This window comes from Euleptes europaea, chromosome 3 (assembly GCF_029931775.1).
Source record: "Euleptes europaea isolate rEulEur1 chromosome 3, rEulEur1.hap1, whole genome shotgun sequence".
NCBI classification, from domain to species: domain Eukaryota; kingdom Metazoa; phylum Chordata; class Lepidosauria; order Squamata; family Sphaerodactylidae; genus Euleptes; species Euleptes europaea.
Window position 1 is genome coordinate 84,973,936 of NC_079314.1, and position 21,578 is coordinate 84,995,513.

Consider the following 21,578-nt stretch of genomic DNA (forward strand, 5'->3'; position numbering starts at 1 on the left):
TGGGTGCCATTGGTTTCTCCCGCTCTGCTTTCAACAGAGTTAGAAATAATCAAGCGCTGGCACAAACCTATCTGGAGTCTTTTCTCCCACTCTGAGTCCTCTGAGAGATCAAGAGTAGCTAGGTTTTTATGCCAATGCAGAAGGAAATCTTCTGCGTTAAATACTATAGACAGTCTGGGTACCAATTGGCAATTTTGGGACCGTGAATTAGCTTTCAGCGCTGCTTAGGCTGGCCAGCACGTACTCTCTTGGTACTACTTGGACTGGTGATTGGCTCACCAGGATCTCAGGCAGAGGTCTTCCACATCACCTACTACCAGAATTGGCCCTGTGCATGCCAATCCGACGCTCTGCCACTGAGCCACAGCCGTTCCCCTGCTTTGGCTGATATTCTGCCCTTTTAGCAATCAGATTACTGTTTGTGGTGCTGGAGGGTGTGATCCCTACGATCCCTGTATGGATGGGGCAGGATAAGGAGGTTGTACTGCCCTTAAGCCATCTGAGAAGGCGTTTTTAATCAGGGCGGAGAGCTCTGCTCTTACAGGAGTAAAACAGGCTGCATCTATGAGGGGGGGGGGCGAAGTCACCTTACCGGCAGTCGATGTCTCCGTTGATGCTTCCCGTCCTTGAATAATAATAGGCGAGCCGCCTGAGGACGGAGCATTGCGAGGCAAAAAGGCGAGCCGCCAGCCTCCTTCATTTTCCCCGTTTGTGCAATGTGGGAGAAGTGGCTATAGCCGCTGTGTTCTCCTGGCTGCTTCCCGCTGCTTCCCGTCCTTGAATAACAATAGGCGAGCCGCCTAAGGACGGAGCACGGCGGGCGAGGCAAAAAGGCGAGCCGCCAGCCTCCTTCATTTCCCCCGTTCATGCTGTGTGGGAGGAGCGGCTACCGCCGCTGTTTTCTCCCGGCCGCTTTCTGTTGCGATCTGGCAGTCGCGTCTTTCAGGCGCGGCAGAGCAGCGTGCGTTTTGCAGCAGGCATTTGGCGCGCTTGTTAGCGGTCGCGCCAAGCCGTTTGTACTTGCCTGCGCCGTTCTTGCCGCTTTTGCCTTTCCCTTTTGAGTTTTGGTCCTCAGGTCACCAGAGTGACTGTCCGAGGGTTCATCTAATTGTAGTGGTAAGGCCACTAGCAGGCTAGGGTCTAAATTGGCAGGCGCTATATAGCTGTCCTGATGCCGATCCGCCATTTTTTATTTATTATTTTTTTTTTGGCGGGAAAAGACCCTTCTGAGGAGAACAGGCAGAAAATTAAGACAGTAAATAGAATTGAGTAGTAGATTAGTTAGGTTAAGTTTAGGTTTGTTAAAATAAGAATATTTTTAGGTCTAATAAGTAAGGTTAAGGTTTCTCTATTATTTCTGTAGCAGAGAGCTGCTAGAAGGCTGCTCTCCCGTTCAAGGCAGGAAATAGAACTGATCACAAGGGGGCGTTTACCCTCAGAGGTCAGAAAAATTTAAATATTTGGTTCCTGCCTCCCGAGATAAGAGGAAAAGGAAACACCCATAATGAAGATGCCCTTCTCCCTCTGAGCGAGAATGGTGTAGTGGTTAAGAGCGGTGGTTTGGAGCGGTGGAGTCTGATCTGGAGAACCGGGTTTGATTCCCCATTCTTCCACATGAGCAGCGGAGGCTAATCTGGTGAACTGGATTTTTTCCCCACTCCTACACACAAAGCCAGCTCGGTGACCTTGGGCCAGTCACACTCTCTCAGTCCCACCTACCTCACAGGGTGTCTGTTGTGGGGAGGGGAAGGGAAGGCGATTGTAAGCTGGTTTGATTCTGCCTTAAGTGGTAGAGAAAGTTGACATATAAAAACCAACTCTTCTTCTTCATAATCAATAGATATATCACATTTCTAAAAATAGTAAATCATTTTTCCAGTGTGGAAGAAATGAATGACCATTGCGAAGAAATGTCACTGAACAGGTCATCAGGGGCAGTTGAAGAGGTGGTACACTGAGATGTGAGATATAGGAAGAGTGTGCTGCCACTGAGTAGTTACGAGGGATTAAGAAACATGGTACTTTTATTGGTAGGAGATGTAAGGCTGGGCTGAGGAATCTGAGGGAGAGCTACTAATCAAGTGAACATGAGTTTTGCTGACCATCTCAGATAAGAGACCATAAATTGGTTGTTATCTTGATTTAAAGTTAAAGGCTCTGAGCCTTTAACTGCTAAATGTTAGGTAGAAATTCAGGTGCACTTTTTTCATCAGTCTTCATACTGCGAAATGTTACAACTATTGAATTTCTGCCTGCTTTGTTTAAAAGTACAAAGTGTCTTTCAAGAAAAAGATGGCAACCAGCTATAAAGGGCAGGTGGCTGCCTCAGGAGTGAAGAGTACTGGAGGAGGGAAAATGTAGAAAGCAGTCTAGACAGGAGACTATAGAACCTCTGAGAATCCAGATTGCTTGAGGCTTGGAAAAGAGGGCTGCCCAGTGTCAGATGATTGCTTGGAAGTATGAAATGAATCACCCTGACACTCTCCTGGGCTTGAGTAAAGATTGCAACTGCTGGGTAGAAGCTCAAGGTCTTGGCCTGAAGGAGATGTAATACAAAAGCCCAGCAGGCAAGTCTAGAAAGGTAAAGACAAGCATATAAATTGATCTGAGGTTTAAAAAAACGGACAATTCATTTAAGTTATAAAGTTGCAGCCTAACTCCAGTTTGTGTCTCTGATAATCTCTCTTTGTTATCTCTCTGGTCACTTCTCACGTGAGGATGAAAATGCAAAAGCAGAAAATAAAAACAAAAACAAACCTTAGTGATTGATTTCATCTTAATAATCATAGGTTAGGCCTATTTATTGTGTACTTTGACTGGTACAGTGCTACTGAAACTGAAGTAGGTGAGGAAGGCACAAGTGAAAGAATTTCCTTTGCTTGTACTGAGAATGGTTTATGCAAACTCAATGCATCTTTATGTCTTCAGTGCATCTGATGAAGTGAGCTTTGATTCACAAAAACTTATGCTGGAATAAATTTTCTTAGTCCTTAAAATGCCACTGGACTTCTGTTATGTTTTATTGTGTGAACTCTGTGACTCTGTGTCAGGGAAATATAGGTGTTAGTAGCCCTCAAAATAATAGCTGGGAGTTTAAGTATCCTGCTCCTACACATTATTGTACTATGTATAGTCTTAGCAGTTTGAGTTTCATTTTCTTAGTGGTGGAAAAGGATAAGATTATCTCCAAAATATGTTAATTTTTGTAGAAGGAAGTGTTGCTATATTGGCCATTCTCTTTTTGTTGCCATATGGCTATAACTTCGGCAAAGTGATTTGCAAAGCTGTAAATATCCTTTTTTATAGGGGAAGAAAACGAATAAAACGTAAGTATTTAATTATGCAGAATGTCAATAGGAAATGTGGAGGCATGCTGATATAGGGCACTTTTTCCACAACAATTTATATATATTTCTGGGAGAATATAGTTTAGCTATATTTTATGCAGTTCTGTTATCATTCTAACCCTTTTCATACAGAGAAGTTAATATTCCACTTTATGGAAGATCTGATTACATTTCATGATGATACATATCTGAAGTAGTTGTTAGCCAGTGCTTTAGATGCTACCAACACAGAAACACAGAAATCTAAATTTGATGACCAACACAGAAACAAATTCATACTATTTCCACTAATATTCTTCAGCAGCTAATACAAAACTTTCTTGGATTAGATTTTGTTTTAATTCCATTTTAATCAGTGGTATATGTTTATGTTTAGGTTCAGCCCTGGTTAGTATTTGGATGGAAGACCACCAAGGAATACCAGGGTTGCTGTGCAGAGGAAGGCACTGGCAAACCACCTCTGTTAGTCTCTTGCCATGAAAACCCCAAAAGGGGTCGCCATAAGTCGGCTGCGACTTGAAGACACTTTAAACACACACACATATGTTTATGTAGAAAAGGACTAGCAATTTGACAGGACCAAGAGATTTTCATATTGAACTTTCTGCCTACAAATGAAATATAAGACACACATCAAGGTTTTGCAACCCTGTAAACCACTCTGAAGTCAATGGAATTTACAATTTTAAACATGCATAAAAGTAGGCTGTTCATTTAGGGTTGTGCTTCTAATTTTGTGCCCAAAATCAATGCATAAAAATGATAAATGAAATTAACAGTGATATCAAAACAAGTATGATGCAGTCCCAATATCTCGTTATGCTTTATGATATTCCTAGCTATCGCTGAAGTCTAGTAATTAAATAACTCTGAAGAAAAAAGATTTTTCTTACTTGCAATGCCGTCCTTAATCTCTTCTAGCCCAGTGGTAATGCCAGCATCTATGGAACTCATTATTTTATCAATCTGCAAGAAAGAAAACAGGGAAATTATGCAACTCCATCATTATACATATACAAGCACAGAATCACAGCAATTGCTTTTGTTATTTACAGGACAATAGTACAATCAAGAATGCTACAGAGGGGAAAAAACAGACATGTCTGTTTGTCCTCTCCAACCTCGTTCACTTTAACAGTAATCTAAAGTGCTGTTTGCATGCAGGCCCAGCAACATGGGAGCTGCTTCAGTAAGCATGCACATGAAAGGTCTATGGTTGGTTGATATTATGTTGTCATTGGGATACACTAAGGCAACAACAACAACAAAATCCCAGAGTGGAGCTGTGATAACAAAAAAGAAAGATTGAATATCTAAGATCAGGTTCTGGGGCTCTTGACAAAGACTGCAAGTAGATACAAGCTTCATATAACATGTACCTGTTTCACGGGTAGGGTTGCCAGGTCCCCCTTGGCCACCAGTGGGGGATAGGGGGCACAGTTGCCAGCTCCAGGTTGGGAAACGCCTGGAGATTTGGGGATGGAGCCTGGGGAGGACAGGGGCCTCGGTGGGCTACATTGCCGCACAGGTAGGGTGGCCAGGTGCCCGCTGGTGGCGGGCAAACCCCCGGCAATTTCCCCTTCTGCCCGCCGACCACCTGAGGGTCAGCGGGCAGACGTGCACGCACGCGTGCATACCATGCGCATCACTTCCGGTTTAGAACCGGAAGTTCCGCCTCGCGAGGGGCCTTTTACCTCTTAGTCTGAGTGGTAAAGGGCCGCTTTACCACTCAAACTAAGAGGTAAAGGCCCTTTGTATAGGGCACTTCCAGTTCTAAACCGGAAGGGAAGCGCTTGCGTCGGCGCACACGCACACACACTTAACAAGAAGAGCTTCCTGCTGGAGGAGGTAAGGTACCTGGCAACCCTACTCACAGGCCACCCTTTGAAGCATCCATTTTCTCCAGGGGAATTGATCTCTGTAGTCTGGAGATGAGCTGTAATTCCAGGGAATCCCCAGGTCCCACCTGAAGGCCAGTATCTTTATTTAAGAGTTGGTATTCAGGCCAGGCCCAGCCTACCTAGTTATTTTAAAGGGTAGGACCAGACCCATTATTATTACTAACTTGGGGTTTGTTTAACCATTTATTTGTGTCAGACTAGCAGAAAACAATAAAATACATATAGAAAATTGCAGTTTATTATTTAATTTTAATCAAAAGATTATATAACACACATTATATAGACTTCACTGTTATCGGCTTTGCACATATTTGTAGTTCTTGTTTTGTGCTTGTGGCATCTTGTACCAGGTGGATCATAGCAGGCTGACAACCATGGCCTTATATCACCTAGGGGGGCACCTTCTTCTTAAGTCAGAATTCTACCCCTGCCTATATTCAAACTAGTATACACTAGCCTCAATCTCTTTTCCTTCTTAACAGGTCACTGTCAATCATAAGGTATACATGCTTTACAAAGACATGCTTTACAGAAAGCTTCATTCCACCTAAAGCCATTGTGCTTGCACATTTATCACATATATATTTCTTCTATTGTCCCTTGTTTTAGGAAAACTGGTAGATATAATTAACTTTCATAGGAAAAAATGAAACTTGGGAAAGTTTTAGATATTCCTTGAGTCTGGAAATGGCAGTCTTGAGGACCATTAGTAGACTTTCACCTGAAAACCACAACATGACACAGATTACATGAAGATGACAAAATTCTCTGTAGAGATAATAACTTCCATTATGCTTGTGGCACTGCAGAAAAACCTCGACCATGAGCCAAATATCCAACAGCTGTGATTGAATATCACAATATAAATTCTGAAGAGGATTTTTAACTGGGTATATTCAAACTTCTAGTTTCTTCAAAAACCAACCACATGTGCAGAGGTTTATATATGTGCAGCAGGGCACTGAACTCTCCCTAGAAGCTAAAATGACCAAATTGAAGCTATCATACTTTGGTCACATTATGAGAAGACAAGAGTCACTGGAAAAGACAGTAATGATAGGAAAAGCAGAAGGCAACAGGAAAAGGAAGACCCAACATGAGATGGATTGACTCAATCCAGGAAGCCACCACCCTCCATTTGCAAGACCTGAGCAAGGCTGGTAACAATAGGATGTTTTGGAGGTCATTAATTCATAGGCTTGCCATAAGTCAGAAGTGACTTGATGGCACGTAACACACAAACACACAGAGGAGGGCATTTGACTTTTTTCATAGCAGCAGCTCCCTGCACTACATAAAAAATTATGATTGACTCTCCCAGGAAATGCAAATTGAATTAGAAACAACTTTTGAAACCAAATTTCAGAGGGGCTTGACAAGTGATGAGGAAGGCTGCTAATTGAAAAAAGAAAACAATCTGAGAATAAAAAGCTCCACTGTGCATTATTGCTTGCCAGGCAGTAATCTCAATTTTGACCCAAAGGTTAGGGTTGCCAACCACCATGTGGGGCCTGGAGATCTCCCAGAATCACAACTGATCTCCAAACTACAGAAATCAGTTCCCCTGGAGAAAATGGGTACTTTGGACGGTGGACTCTATGGCGCTGTAGCATACTGAGGTCCTTCCCCTTCCCAAACCTTGTCCTTCCAAGACTCCATCCCCAAATCTCCAGGAATTTCCCAACCTGCAGTTGGCAACCCTACCCTACATGGTTCTTATGTTACATGTATACACAAAAAGGCTTACTTCTTCCCATTCTGAAGTAAAGGAAGGTGTTCTTTCAGAATTTTCTCTAGAGCCTTTTGGGTCTGCTGTAGATTCATTCCACTTTCTTCTTGCTTTTTGCTCATTAGGTGGATAGGAAATGAGGTTAGAGTCTGATTTTGAAACATATTTGGATAAATGCATATCAAGCAGTGTCTTTGGCAAAGATCGAATCCTCCCAAGTGTGCAAGCACGTTCCACAAACCCTGCAGCATTAACAACCCACTGATCCCCAGTTCTTGTTATGCCGGCGAGTGTATTTGCTTCTACTATACTACTTTTAGAAGGAAATATAGTTCTGTTTAAAATTGGTGGCTTTTTCTTTTTCACCGGGGGATCTGTGCTGTTTTCTTGCTGTAGTTGCGCTGGATTCAAAAAACTCCTGTTCAAACTATTTTTGTTGTGCAATTCATTAGCTGTGCTGTTTTTTCTGTATAACTGAAGTGAATTTTCAGGTGGGTCACAAACAGGTGATGATCCATGAAGCAGGCCAGCAAATTGCTCAGAAGGATGTGCTTCAAGAAGGTCACTTTCAATGGATGTATGCTGGGTTTCTGTAAAACAAAAAGTTTCTTTCTGTTTATGATTGTAATCAAATATTCTTTGTTTTGATTTATTCAAAATATTTTTCCTCTGTGTTGCAGGATGGCTTACAAGCAGAAAAACTACCAACAATGCTATAAAATCATAACCCAGAAGACAAAAATGACAGAAAACAGCCCCCTACCACCATTCCCATATTTACTGGTCAAACAACTTCAACCAAGAATTCCTCTTCATGGACCACCAAAGGCTTGCCTATATAACAACTAGATTCAAGTCCAGTAGCACCTTAGAGACTAACAAGATTTTCAGGGTATGTTTTGAGTTTCGAAAGCTCATACACTAAAAATCTTGTTGGTTTTAAGATGCTGCTGGACTCAAATTTACCTGTTCTACTGCAGAACAACACAGTTACGCTCTTGCCTATATAACTCAGACTTTCAGAACCTAAGGAGGGCAGTCACTTTTCCCCCAGTCTCCAGAAGACCTCCAAACAGGAGTAGCTCAGGCTAGCCCCAATGCAGTCTTGACTGCCTTATGGGATGGACGAACAGCTGGAGTTGCTGCATGGGTTCATATGGGCAGAGATGGTTCTTCACATAGGAAGGTCCAAAGTGATAAAGGGATTTAAAGGTTAAACAGGCAGCCAATGCAAAGATGTTAAGAAGCAGGGTAATATGGACAAATTGCTTAACCCCTATTAGCAATCATGCTGAAAGAAAAAAAAAATCAGACACATCTGTTTCAACAGAGGGATATCTTTAACGTATTGTTATATATATATGGAAATAAGTCTGAAACTTATATTTCACATATATAAACTTGTCAGGTCCTTTCCCACCCATATAAACATATATTTTACATATATAAACTTGTCAGGTCTTTTTCCACCCATTAAAAATTCCCCCTAAACCAACAAGCATGGTATGGAATCAGAACAGGAATAAAAATATCAGTCTGTTAATTTGATATTGCTTCTATAAGCATATTTATTTATTTACTCTTATATTCCACCCTCCCTGGCAAAGCTAGGCTCAGGGTGGCTCACAGCATAGTCACATCATAAATACAATAAAAGGTACAATAAAATGACACTAAAACAGTTCTAATCGTATAAAAAAGGCCCCATGGACAATCATAATAGACATCAACACTAAATAAATCAGATGGTGCCTATTACAGCATATGTGCTGCATCAAGGCCTGCAAGCATCCAGGACCCCCCAAACCATGGGTGATAATCATAAACAAATTGAAAGTGAGGGTGGTGGGGTGGGGAAGCCAGAATTGATGGAAACCTGTAGCTGCCTTCAACCATAGGCCTGGTAGAATAGCTCTGTCTTGCCGGTCCTGCAGAATTCCTTAAGAACCCGCAAGTCCCTGGTCTCATTAGAACAATGTTCTCTGGGGGGCATACCAGAAAAAGCAGTCCTGCAGATACGAAGGTTCCAGAATGTGTACGGATTTAAAGGTCAAAAAACAGCCCCTTGAACCTGATCCGGTGTTCCAGCTGGAACCAGTGTAGTTGGCGGAGCACTGGCTGAATGTGCACTAGCAGTGGGGTCTGTACCAGCTGGAGTTTTAATGTCAGTCTCCAGGGCAGCCCTACATAGAGCAAGTTACAGTAATCTAGCCTGGAGGTGACCATTGTATGGATCACCATGGCTAGGTCAGGGTGGGAGAGGTAAGGCATCAGCTGCCGGGCCTGGCAGAGATGCAAAAAGGCCATCTGGGCCACGGCTGTGACCTGAGCCTCTATTGATAAGGAAGTATCAATAATCACACCCAGGCTCCTGACGAAAGGCATAGGTGTAAATTACACACCATCAAGACCCAGGAGCTGGCATCCCACCCCACAGCCACCCTGACCAAGCCACAGGACCCCCGTCTTTGATGGACTCCGTTTCAGCTGACTATTCCTCAACCATTCCGTCACAGCATCCAGGCACCTGGACAGTGTGTCCAGGTGGAATCTAGATGGCCATCCATCAACAGATAAAGCTGGGTGTCATCAGCATACTGATGACAACCTAGCTCAAAGCTCCAATCAAGCTGGGTGAGGGGGCACATATAGATGTTAAACAACATAGGGGAGAGGACTGCACCTTGCAGAACCCCACACACCAAAGGGTGGTGCTACAATACCTCTTCCCATTTAACTTAGCATAAATAAGTCATGCTAGGTTTGCTGTTGTCTGATATCTTTTAGTTGCTGTTTTTGCCATGGCAGAATTAGAAACAAGTTTCCTTACAGTAAAATTTATGGAAGCCAAATTATTCACACCTATGTAACAAAAATGCATATTTCAAAACAAGAGTAAATTCATCAGATGAATAGTGTCTACAGGAAAAAAATATCATAGTAAATCAATTATATCTCCCACATTATATCAATACTAAGCAATAGGGTTGCCATAGCAAGAGATTCTAGTGTGGAATAAAATCTCCTGTTTGAAATGTGTGGCATAACAATGGTAACAAAAACATTATAACACCTGGGCTACTATTCTATTTAAATTCTCCCTGTGTTTGATTCAAAAGGAAATTTTGGTGATACATATCTAGAATATATATTTATGAAGGCATCAGCAGCAGTAATTGTCACATAATCACTGGAAAGAGTAGGAATCAATAGTGGTGAGAACAGCAGAGCATTCAGTAAGACTTGGTCATACTTTATCAAATATTATGTTTGCATAATGGCGCCTAGATACTAATTTGCTTTTTATGCACTGATACATGGAAATACTTTGTATGAATGAAATCATATTTACTAGGCAGCATCATAAAAGAGAATAACATATACATTAAAAACAGAACAAACATTCATACTGTCTTAATTGTAAAATGTAAATTTTCACATTCAGAATCACAGAAAATTATATAGGCAAACTACATTAGTTGGTTCAGAACACATATCAGCTTTTCTCACTTTATAGGTCATATTGTATGTTGCACAAGAGATAAAATACAGCTGCATAGAAGACAATGTTAAACTTATTTTAATTACTTTGGACAGAGTCATGACAAGCTTGTACTCCTTTTCACTGAAAGTAAAATTAATTAATGTGTTTAATTCCATGCCATCCACATTTTCTATTATATTTTTAAATACTTTTTTGTCAGGTACAATCATTTTTGATCTGTTCTACAATCCGTGTGTGTGTGTTTTTTGGAGAAGCTTGACATTCAATAAACTAATTTAACTGATAAAAGTACCTCATATCCATTATTATTGACAAATTCAAAGAGGTAGTTCTGTGAAATAAAATGGGTTCCTTAGTACACAATTTACGTTCTGAAGTTCTTTACTGAAAAGCTGTGTGTGTGTGTGTGTGTGTGTGTGTGAGAGAGAGAGAGAGAGAGAGAGAAGCTAGTGCAGATGAGAGCTGAATCAAGAAATGACATTTCAGTTCAGCATCTGCTGATCTAAACACTGAAGCATTTTAGCTTCAGACATTAAGAACCTCTCCCACCTTTCCCTAAGGAGGACTCCCTAAATTCATTCAAACTTTGGGGTTAGCTCAAAATGTCAGGGGCAATTAAGTAATTGATACCTTACTATTCTGCTTTTGAAGAGGCAGCCAAGGCAATACAAGTAATCCTCCATAGCCTGTTTGTAGGCCTTTCAAAGCATCTGGTTGGGCACTAAGAGAAACAGAATGCTGGCCCAGATGGACCATTGCTTTGATCCAGCAGGACTCATCTTATATTAATAACCCTGCCTGTGTGCTTTTGCCTGGCTGGTTTATCCCATGGATAGGTTTAGTTGAAGTAACCAATGTAGCACAACAAGCAGCAATCTTAGTTCTGGCAGGAAAAAGAAAGGGAGATACAATGACTTACATTTGTTTTTGTATTCAAATATCTTGCATAAATAGCTATAATAACACATTTTCAGTTTTTAAAAAAGCCAGAATAATAGGCTATTGTAGTTCTTAAAATCTATTACTGTTCCCAATTATCTTTGTTCTGATTCAGAGTATGTAACTTTGACAGACACCTGATTGTTTCAGTTTTATTCTGTGAAGATGAATTGCTAGTTCTAACAAATTCCTCTAGCACACTAAACATGTAGGAGGGCTGAGTATGTAGCATACGTTGACTGAATTAATGATAATTTATAAATTATTCAAAAACAATAATACACATGATTCAATTAGCATATCATTTGCTTGAAACAAATTGGTAAACAAATGATCTGGTACCTCAATGCAGCTATTTCAATGGAAACTGATTCCCAGTGAACAGGCTCTGAATCTTGACTTTCTGGCTTTGCCTGTGCTGTGAATTACAGATCCTCAAATCAACATGTTTGTAGCTGTTTTCTCTTCTAACAAATAAGGAGCAAATCCTCTGTTTGCTCAGCTGTGGTGTTTCCAATGTCCCCAGAAATAGCTTGCAGCCTGTAAATTGCTGGTGAAAATTAGACCATACACCACATTCATAGATCATATATCTAAGACTGAACATGCTGGGGTTGTCAACCTCCAGGTGGGGCCTGTGGATTGCCAGACTGCAAAGATCCATTACCCTGGAGAAATGCTGCTTTGGAAGGTGGACTATATGGCACCTGTGGAGGTCCCTTCCCTCTCCAAACGCATTCTCCCCAGGCTCTGCCTCCAAATCTCCAGGAATTTCTCAACTTGGAGATGGCAACCCTAGAATATGCCCTCCCAGATTCAGATTAAAAAATCCCCCAGGTTTGTAGAAAAATCCAACAAGAAGGGGAGAAGGGATTTTTTAAAACCCAATACTGTCAAAGCAATGTTTGCCCTTGCATAGAGATTGCAACTTTTGAAAAGAATATCTCACAATGTAGTGTTTTGAGATTTTGGGCACCATTTTGATGTTGCCTAGCAACCACTATAAACATTGCCAAACCACACAAGGGCAGCACAAGTTTTCAGGTGAGAGCGGGGGAAAGCAGTGCAAAAGGCTGGGGGAGGAAGAAAGAGATGATGTAGGGAAGGAAGGAGAAAGCACTACCAGAAGCATAGAAGTGTGAGAGAGGAAGGCAGTGATGCAACAGTTGGAGGGAGGGAGAAAGAATGGCAAGGGAACCATGCAGCAGCGTGTACCCATTTGCCACTCCAGGTTTTCTCCCCAGCAGGCACAGCAAAGCCAAGCTTCCCACTGCACTGGCAACTTCCCTCCCCTCTTGCCTCGCAGTGTAAATTCAGCCAGCTCTTGTCTTTCTCCCTTCCCCCATGCAAGCACCCTCTCTGCTCTGCTGCCCAAGATGTATGCCCAGCTGGCCCACCTGAGATCCCAGCCCTGCAAGCCAGGAGGAGAAAGGGGGCAGGATCTTTGCTGCCAGGTACTACCCCTGACCCAGAGCAGGGGGATCCCTCTCCATCCTGCCTTCCCCCCCCCCCACACACATCTGGATCACAGACGCCTCAGCTAGTCTGAGAAACATGGCAGAGAAAGGGGGGGAGACAACAATGGCAAAAATGGCTTCTATGGGAGGGCTTCTCTGGTGGAACAAGCGAGAATGGGCGAGAAGATAAAACCCGAAGGTGAGAGTATTCATGGAAATCGCCTTGATTAGCTTTGCTTTGGGATCAAGGCAAAATTCAAAATCACGATAAACAAAATTCCTGAAACCCCAGAACAAGTGTGGGGTGGCCACACAGTGACCCCTGGAGGACGGGAAAATATTGAATAATTCAAAATAAGACCCAGGGCAGTTCCATGGGGATAGCACAGCTAATAACCAAGCACAAATGGACACGGTTGTGGGGAGGGGAAGGTGATAGTAGGCTGCTTTGAGACTCCTTAAATGTAGAGAAAATAGTATAAAAACCAACTTTTCTTCTTATCTATGTAACTGTGGTGGGAGAAGGGAGACAGAGCCATCTAGATACCTTTAGTGCCTAGTTTCTGGACTTCTTATGGTAGATCATGAGAGGTTTTTTTTTTAATTTGAGAGAAAAGAAAGGGAAGGCAGATGTTTGGCCAGTGCCAGCTGAACATATTATGCAGTTTTTGGTACGTTTGAAGAAGGTAGCAGTGAGGTTTATGGGTGGATATGTGGCAGCCTTGGTCTTTTCCTTCAAGTCCCTTGGTTTGCCTGACTTTTCAAGTCATTTACATATTTAGAAAAATATTGTTCATCATGAGAGACTCGAGATAGGCGGTGCCTGTTCAGAAATAATGAGGACATTAGCAGATTTATGCAGTTCAACGACTGAAGCTGCTCTTTTCAGGGCAGCTGTCTTAATTGTGATTTTGGAGTTTTGGGGATTAGTGAGCTGGTATCCATTCCACATGGGGCAAATTGGATAGTGTCTTGTTGAAGGGGAACTTGCAGGGGGGATTTTTCTTTTGCATGTCTCAGAATCTGGGGTTTTTCCCAAACCAGATCAAAGGGGGAAATGGCATATTATCAATGCATAAAAGGGGGATGCAGTTCTGTGTCCACTTTTGTTTGTCATCTACTGGTCCTTTCTTCCTGCATGATCTGGGGACACCTGTTCAGGCTTTGGCTGGTCTCCCAAAAAGTCAGGATTTATCCTTCAGGTGGTCACTGTGCAGGGTCAGGGCTTTAGGAACAGGCAGGGTCTAGAGTACAGAATCAGTAAAGTTCTGGACCAGATCTAACAGGCAAGGGTTTGGCCTTGTGAACTGATTGATCCAGCAAGGCTGTCTTTCCTGACTCCAGCTTAAGTAGGGTGGGATGTAATTGGGTCCAGCTGTATTGCCGACAGGTGCTTAAGTTACTGGCCAGGATCCTGCAAAGACTCACCCTCAGTGCATACCCAGATGTTGAATGCAGGCAGCCTGGCATTTTGGCTCCTTTGTGCCACTTCAGCTCTTTCTGCTGCCAGCATTCCTGAGGACTGGAAATGGGTCCTGGGGGAGGGGGGGAGTAACAGGGCCAGGTTCGAGGCCTGCATGGCAGAGGCCTGGAGGCTATCTTTGGAGTTGGTGAAGAGGCTTCCCTTGTAGGCCCTGGTAAGATGGCCTCTGGCGCTGAGGAGGCATTGTCTGCAGGTGGATCTGCAGTTCTGGTCCTTCCTGGTCTCTCTGGTCCTCCTCAGACACTGACCTTGGCTCCTCCTCTAGTGATTCTGAGTCAGAATCACTGAGTGGGCTGGAGGGGCTATGGCACCTCTTATACCTTCTGGGCGGTGAAATAGACACATTGAATGCTGGGCTGTTTCCACAACTTTTTGCTATGCATTTGTTCCAAACTACAGCTGTATCAACTGCTGCAAATTCAGATTTTTCAGACCCGAAAATCCAGAAGGGTGAACACTCACAGTCCCCACACTGGAACTCAGTTGGGTCTTGGCACATTTACTACCATCAAGTGGTCAGAGAGAAATGGAATGAAGTGGAGCCACTTGGGCTTGCCGCTCAGCCATCAGGTCTGTGCATCCTGGAGGTAGGTTATAGAGAGTGCGTAGGGGCAGACATAGTGTAAACTGATTTACTGCAAAGAAGGGTTTGGAGGGGGGTAGTTAAGCCCTACAAGATAGACAATGCTAGATTAAAGATAAACCAGGACCTACATTAGAAGGGGGGGCATCCTGACATACAGTTTTTACTTCTATTTACAGAGGATGGGGTTTATTTGTCCTGAGTGTGGATGGAATGACTTTTTACTAACTGATTTGTGCAAGGGATGTATTTATGGTTAGCAAGTGAGGGGAGCTGAGCTTTGCTGGACCCCTTCCTGATTAGCATGCTTTAGGTGTCTATAACTGAGCAAGCACACAAGATGCCATTGTGCCGGACATCTTCACGTGAACCCTTATACTGATTGATGCACACTGAAGGGCAGCATCTCTCAGAACAATTTTGGGGCAACTAAGGGAAAATGAGGCATGGCATATGTCTTGAGCAAATAAGACAGCCCAAACACTGACAAACCCAATTTGGCAGCCTTTCAGGGAACCTGCACTAAAGGGCAGGTGAGGGGCAGTTCAATTGTTTATCAAGGAACCCTATTTTAACCCGTACATGCCTGGTGTTTTAATTTCAAGGGATTTGGGAAACTCCTAGGCATACACAGAAGTACTTAATGCTTCCATATAATCTTTTGGATTCCAGCCTCAGTATTTAAGTTTTCTTGCACATTTTCTAATAAGCAAAATTAAATCCTTGTTAAAACTATCATTTCTAACAACTCTATTAAACCACTGCCCAAAGCCAAGACTTCTAAATGCTTCTTTCATGTTCTATAGTTGACAGACAGTTGGTTATTTCTTTGTCACAAAAGAACAATACACAAGGTCATTAGTTTCATTGCACAGTCTGTCTGCATTTAATTATGACTACTCTTCAACAATAGTGACCTTACAAAGTGGTTCATTTAATTTCACCTGCCATAAACACAGCTATAAATTTTCCATGGGCAATTTTGGCTTGAGTCATGATAAATAGCTGTCAGTAGAATAGGTCACAGGAATCATGCTGATACTGATTAAAACTCACAGTTTTTAGAACAGCCAAACTACTTTAAAATTACTTTGCAGCTGGTTCTCTTTTGATGTACATATTAGGTTTTTCTGCATTAATACTTCATGAATACATCTCAGTCACTAGACATTTAATAACACATGCAAGAAGTATTTTTCTAAATACGCCAATGTAAAAAAATGTATCTGAAATCAAATAACTATTCTTAATGCCGAATCTGGCATGGATTGCACTTCTGAAGTAGCAGCCTTCCAAGTACCATGTTACATACATACATAGGTCATAAGAACATAAGAAGAGTCCTGCTGGATCAGACCAGTGGTTCATCTAGTCCAGTATGTTGTTACCCAGTGGGCAACCAGTTACTCTTGAGAACCAACGCAGGGCATAGATACCAAGGAATACCTCTGTTGTTGCTTCCTGGCACTGGTATTCAGAGGGTTTTTTTTACCACATCTGAATGTAGAGGTTCTCTTAAGTCACCATGGCTAGTAGCCACTGATAGACCTATCCTTCATGAATCTGTCCAATCCCCCTTCAAAACCTTCTATGCCTGAAGCCATCACTACATTCTCTGGTAGCTAATTCCACATTTTAATCACTTGTTGAGTAAAATATTTCCTTCGGTCCATTCTGAATCTATTGACCATCAGCTTCATTGGATATCCCTTGTTCTAGGATTTTGAGAGAGGGATAAGTCCTCTATGTCAGCTCTCTCTAGCCCATACATAATTTTAGAAACCTCTATCATGTCCCCCTTAGTTGTCTCTTTTCTAAACTGAAAATTCCCAGACTCTTCAGCCTTTCCTCATAGGAAAGGTGCTCCAACCCCTTAATCATCTTCCCCCAAGGCAGCTCAGAGACACTAGTTGGTGATGAATGCAGCAGCTCAGTTGCTAGGCAGGGCATGCATATGACTCTTATTCTTCAATCACTTCATCAGTTACTGAGTTCAATTCAAGGTATTGGCTATAACATTAAAAAACCTTCATGGCATTGGACTCTCATATCTCCAGGCTGCCTCTCCTTCATACTCCACGATGACAGCTTATCTCATCTAGGCAGTGTCTTCTGCAGGTGCCAAGAAGAAGAAGAAGAAGAAGAAGAAGAAGAGTTGGTTTTTATATGCCGATTTTTTCTACCACTTAAGGGAAACCGGCTTACAATCACCTTCCCTTCCCCTCCCCACAACAGACACTCTGTGAGGTGAGTGAGGCTGAGAGTGTGTGACTTGCCCAAGGTCACCCAGCTGGCTTCATGTGTAGGAGCAGGGAAACAAATCCAGTTCACCAGATTAGCCTCCGCCACTCATGTGGAGGAGTGGGGAATCAAACCCGGTTCTCCAGATCAGACTCCACCGCTCCAAACCACTGCTCTTAACCACTACACCACGCCAACCCTGCAAATGGGTAAGATCAACAACTGCCTGCATACATGTATTCTCTGTTGTGTTCCTCTTCTTATGGAATGGCCTGCCTGATGAGATCAGGAAGGCTATCATTCTCCTGGCATTCCTCAAGCTATGCAAAACAATTATTCAGGGATGCATCTTTTACATTCAGGCTTGAGAAAGCATTTCAGTAGTAGACTACATGGTCTGTGTGCAGAAGAACCCAAGTTCAAACTGTGGCATCTCAGATTACAAGAAGTGGAGCTAGTAAAAATCTCTTCCTATGTTGGAGAACAGCTGTCACTAAGAATAGAAAGTGTTGAACTGGATAGACTATTGATATAAGGCAATTTCATATGGTCAAAGCAATAAATAAAAAGGCTATAAAGTGAATTAACTTCTTCCAAAAAAGGAAGGCAAAGATTTCTGAGATCTGTTCTGCTTTTTTATTTGTATATTCACAAATCTTGCTTCCATCTGGTATATAATTGCTGAAATAAAGTAAGATGCTCTTTTTACCTTGGGATGGGGAAATACTTAAGGCAGATGTGACTATCAGACCTCATGCTAGTTACACACAGCTAGATAGTCAAGTTTTTAAAATTAAATTCTTCACTTAGAATAGATTAACCATAGTTTGTATCAAGGAAAGTTCACTGTTGCCACTTGTTCAGCTTACATAAATTCAGTAATTGGGCATATATTAGTTTACTTAAATAGTTCGTTCTAAGTTCACAAAAGCTTGATTTCTGCTTGTTTTAAAGCCAACACAAGACTCATAGAATGGCTCTTACAGTGTGTTTCCACCAGCAGAAGTTCTCTTCTGCTAACAACACTATACTCCTCCAGTATTGCTCTAAGTAAATTTCAACATACCCAAACTGGTCTTTCTGTAAGCATAAGAGATTGCATAAGCCATTCCCAAACTTTGCACAAAAACTTGAACAAGTATTGCACAAGAGTTTTATTTGATTTACTTAATGTATAGTCTGCCCCTTTCTACCCAGTGGGGTCCAATGAGGACATCGTTCTCCTCCATTTATCCTCACATAAACCCTGTGTGGTAGTCTAGGCTGAGGTGTGTGATGGCCCCAAAGTCACTCAGCAAGCTTCCGTATCAGAGTGGGCATTCAAACCTAGGTCTTCCCAATCCTAGCTCAGCATTCTTACCACTACACAGTACTAAGTTATTATTGTGTTCTATCTATGCTTTGTAGGATTCAGCATGTGTTTATTCTGATTCTATTACTCTGAGGGTGCTGAAGCCTTGTCCCTTGGCCACTGGAAGTCCTATTGAGCCACAGCTTCTGGGATTCCAGAAGGCAAGAACTGTACACTTTTAACCCCATGTTTTCAGTTTTCAGGACTAGAGATGTGCTTTTAAAAATATAGTCTATTTCCAGGATTCTGTGATTGTGTGTACTCCAGAACACACAGTCCTGTGTACAGTCTAGTTAGAAGAAACTGGCCCAAACCATATGCAAAAGTGCTATACTTATGCTTAGTTTGTGAGCTTTTACAGCTACTGCAGCCTACATGCTTCGCTTAACTAAGCAGAGTAGGCATGTGTGACAATAGCAATCTGTCAAAGCCAGAGAGGGTACTATTGCACTCTAGGAGCTGTGAATTTTTATTGCTAGTTTCCTGAGTTTTTCGAATGAACTTTCTACAGAGAGTATTTCTCAAGGGGGGGAAGTCAGTGTCTCAACAAAGAAATTACAGAGATGCTTTATCTGTAGTTGACTAACATGGTGCATTCCTATATCACTTGTAATGACCTGGAAATTCATATTTTATGCAAAAGGGGGAAATACAGACCACTTAGAAAGCAGCATATGAACAACAACAACAAAAATCTAAAGGGCATTGAAATTCTGAGCTGCAAACCAGTAAACTAAAATACTCTGATTTAAGGCAACTAGTACAATTTTTTTCAACCGGACTGAGAGAACACAGTAGAAAAGAACTGTCCTTTTATATACCGGTACATGGTCAGTATATCTTCAGTTGGTGGTGGAAAGTGCTGTCGAGTTGCAGCTGACTTATGGAGACCCCATCGGGCTTTCAAGGCAAGAGATGAATCGAGGTGGTTTGCCATTGTCTGCCTCTGCATAGCAACCCTAGACTTCCTTGATGCAGTCCCCTCCAAGTACTAATGTGGACAAACCCTGCTTAACTTCTGAGATCCAATGAGACTAGCAATGCTGATTCTATAACCTTAAGCAGATGATGAGAGGGAACGCATCTTGGTCATCTTCTGGGCATGTAGTGGGGGTCACTGGGGGTGTGGGGGACGGTAGTTGTAAATTTCCTGCATTGTGCAGGTGGTTGGACTAGATGACCCTGGTGGTCCCTTCCAACTCTATGATTCTATGACTAAGCCAGCCTGGGCCATCCAGGTCAGGGATGTCTTCAGTTATCAAGAGAAAATTTAAGTAGCAATTTAGTCTTCTACTTATTGTATTCAAAGCTTCTATGCTTGACTGTTTTCATAAGGGGCATCACAGTACACCATGAAGAGGACTTGTATGCACACTTGCAATTCTAGAAAAATCTTTTTAGACTGCTGTTTTGAAATAAATCTTCCTTTTATTGCTCTGTGTCAGTGTGTCAAAAGTAAACCAGATAGATAACTAAATGCTTCACATCTGATTTGTTATTGCCATAAATGTATAAGGTACTTTACTATCAGATGACTGGTTACTGCCCTGGTTTACAATTTCCTAACCCAGAGTTGGCAACACTAGATGGGGCCTAGGTCAATATATAAGAAGATCCTCTTTCCCACAGGTTGGCGAGTCAGGAGAGAGAACAGGAAGCAGGCAAGGTCTACTGTCCCAAAGGCAGCTGTTGTTATATCAGATGGGAGAGTTGCTGCTCAGACTGGAGGTTCAGAAAGGCCAGCAGATCAGATGGTAGATGGGGACCATGAAATCCTAATGTAAAACGTGGAGGAGGAGGGAGGACAAAGCACACCCACCCCCTCATAATATATGTTCAATACTGACAACTGGATGAGATAGTAATCTGGCATTTTTGTTGGTGGGTAAGGAGTGAAGGAAATTCTGAGTTCCTTCATGACCAGGGAGAGTTTTTTTTTTTTAATCTACTGTTTATTAATAGTTACCTCCTACTGCAGGGTCCCAAACATACTCTTTGTGACCACATGGCACCTGACACTTTTCCTGGCATTATTGCTATTAAAGTTATGCATAACTTCATTCCCTGACATTTTGTCACAGGCTCCACCTCTTGTGACAGCCATTTCATGGTTTGCCCCACCCTTGTGGCAGCTATTTTGTTGTTGACAGCCATTTTATAGCAGCTCTTGTGGCAGCCATTTTATAGCAGCACCCACCACCTCATGCTAGAATTTCAACGGTGCCTGCAGGCACAAAAAGGTTGGAGACCCTTGTCCTAACGGACATGGGTGGGTCCAGGCAAATTGTTTGGGGCGCCTCACAAAGCTAACATTCATCTAGTCAAGTACAACCTGTGGGATACACCCTGTAGCAATAACTATTTTCCCATATGTTCCACGTGAGTTCTTGCTCTCATTTTCTATAAACCAAATAGATTCTGATTTAATAATCAACTACACAAAATTGATTTAACCAGTGTATATGTAAAAAAGTGCTAATAGTATGATAAAAAGCAAGAGCACTAATTTTGTTGTCAATGTCATACCCTTGTAATTACCTCTTACATAGGCAGCACTGCTCTTATGATAATCTCTCCTCTATCCAGCTGCCTTAAAATAAAGTAAAACCATTTTTATTGCAAGAGTTAACTAAACGTATATATTTTGACATATTCTTTAAATAGGACCTGTTTATAAATACATACAGAGAGACATATCCATGAGCCTATACACCTAGATGAGAAGCCCATTTGTTATTTAGTAGGATCATTCAAGTGAAAGGTTGTTAGCCTTTATCATTTCATTGCAAATTTCACTATTCCGAGTATCACAACTCACAACAAACAACAGGCAACAAAGGAATTTTCCAGTGCTATCTATTCCTGAGATTGGCAAATATTTCCATGTGTACCAGGGGCTGGTGCAAAGTAAGCATGCTTGGGAATCACTCTGCTAGAAAAGATGGTAGACTGGTAACCATCAATAGAGAGTTGTGTAGAGGATTAAGTTTAAGTGTTTGATGGATTTGCAGAAATGATGCTCAAGTACCATCAGTTATGGAA

General features: G+C 42.0%; 1 protein-coding gene across 11 annotated transcripts in view; it reads right to left on the bottom strand.

Annotated features, from left to right (window-relative positions):
• The window catches only part of ANKS1B (ankyrin repeat and sterile alpha motif domain containing 1B), a 432,983-nt gene that overhangs the window by 236,147 nt on the left and 175,258 nt on the right, over positions 1-21,578 (bottom strand). For all 11 annotated transcript variants that reach the window (XM_056845975.1, XM_056845973.1, XM_056845974.1 and 8 more), the window contains 2 exons: positions 6,996-7,567; positions 4,241-4,313 (listed from right to left, as the gene is read on the bottom strand). In XM_056845975.1, the coding sequence (XP_056701953.1) occupies positions 4,241-4,313; positions 6,996-7,567 (645 nt within the window). The remainder of the gene's footprint in view (positions 1-4,240; positions 4,314-6,995; positions 7,568-21,578) is intronic.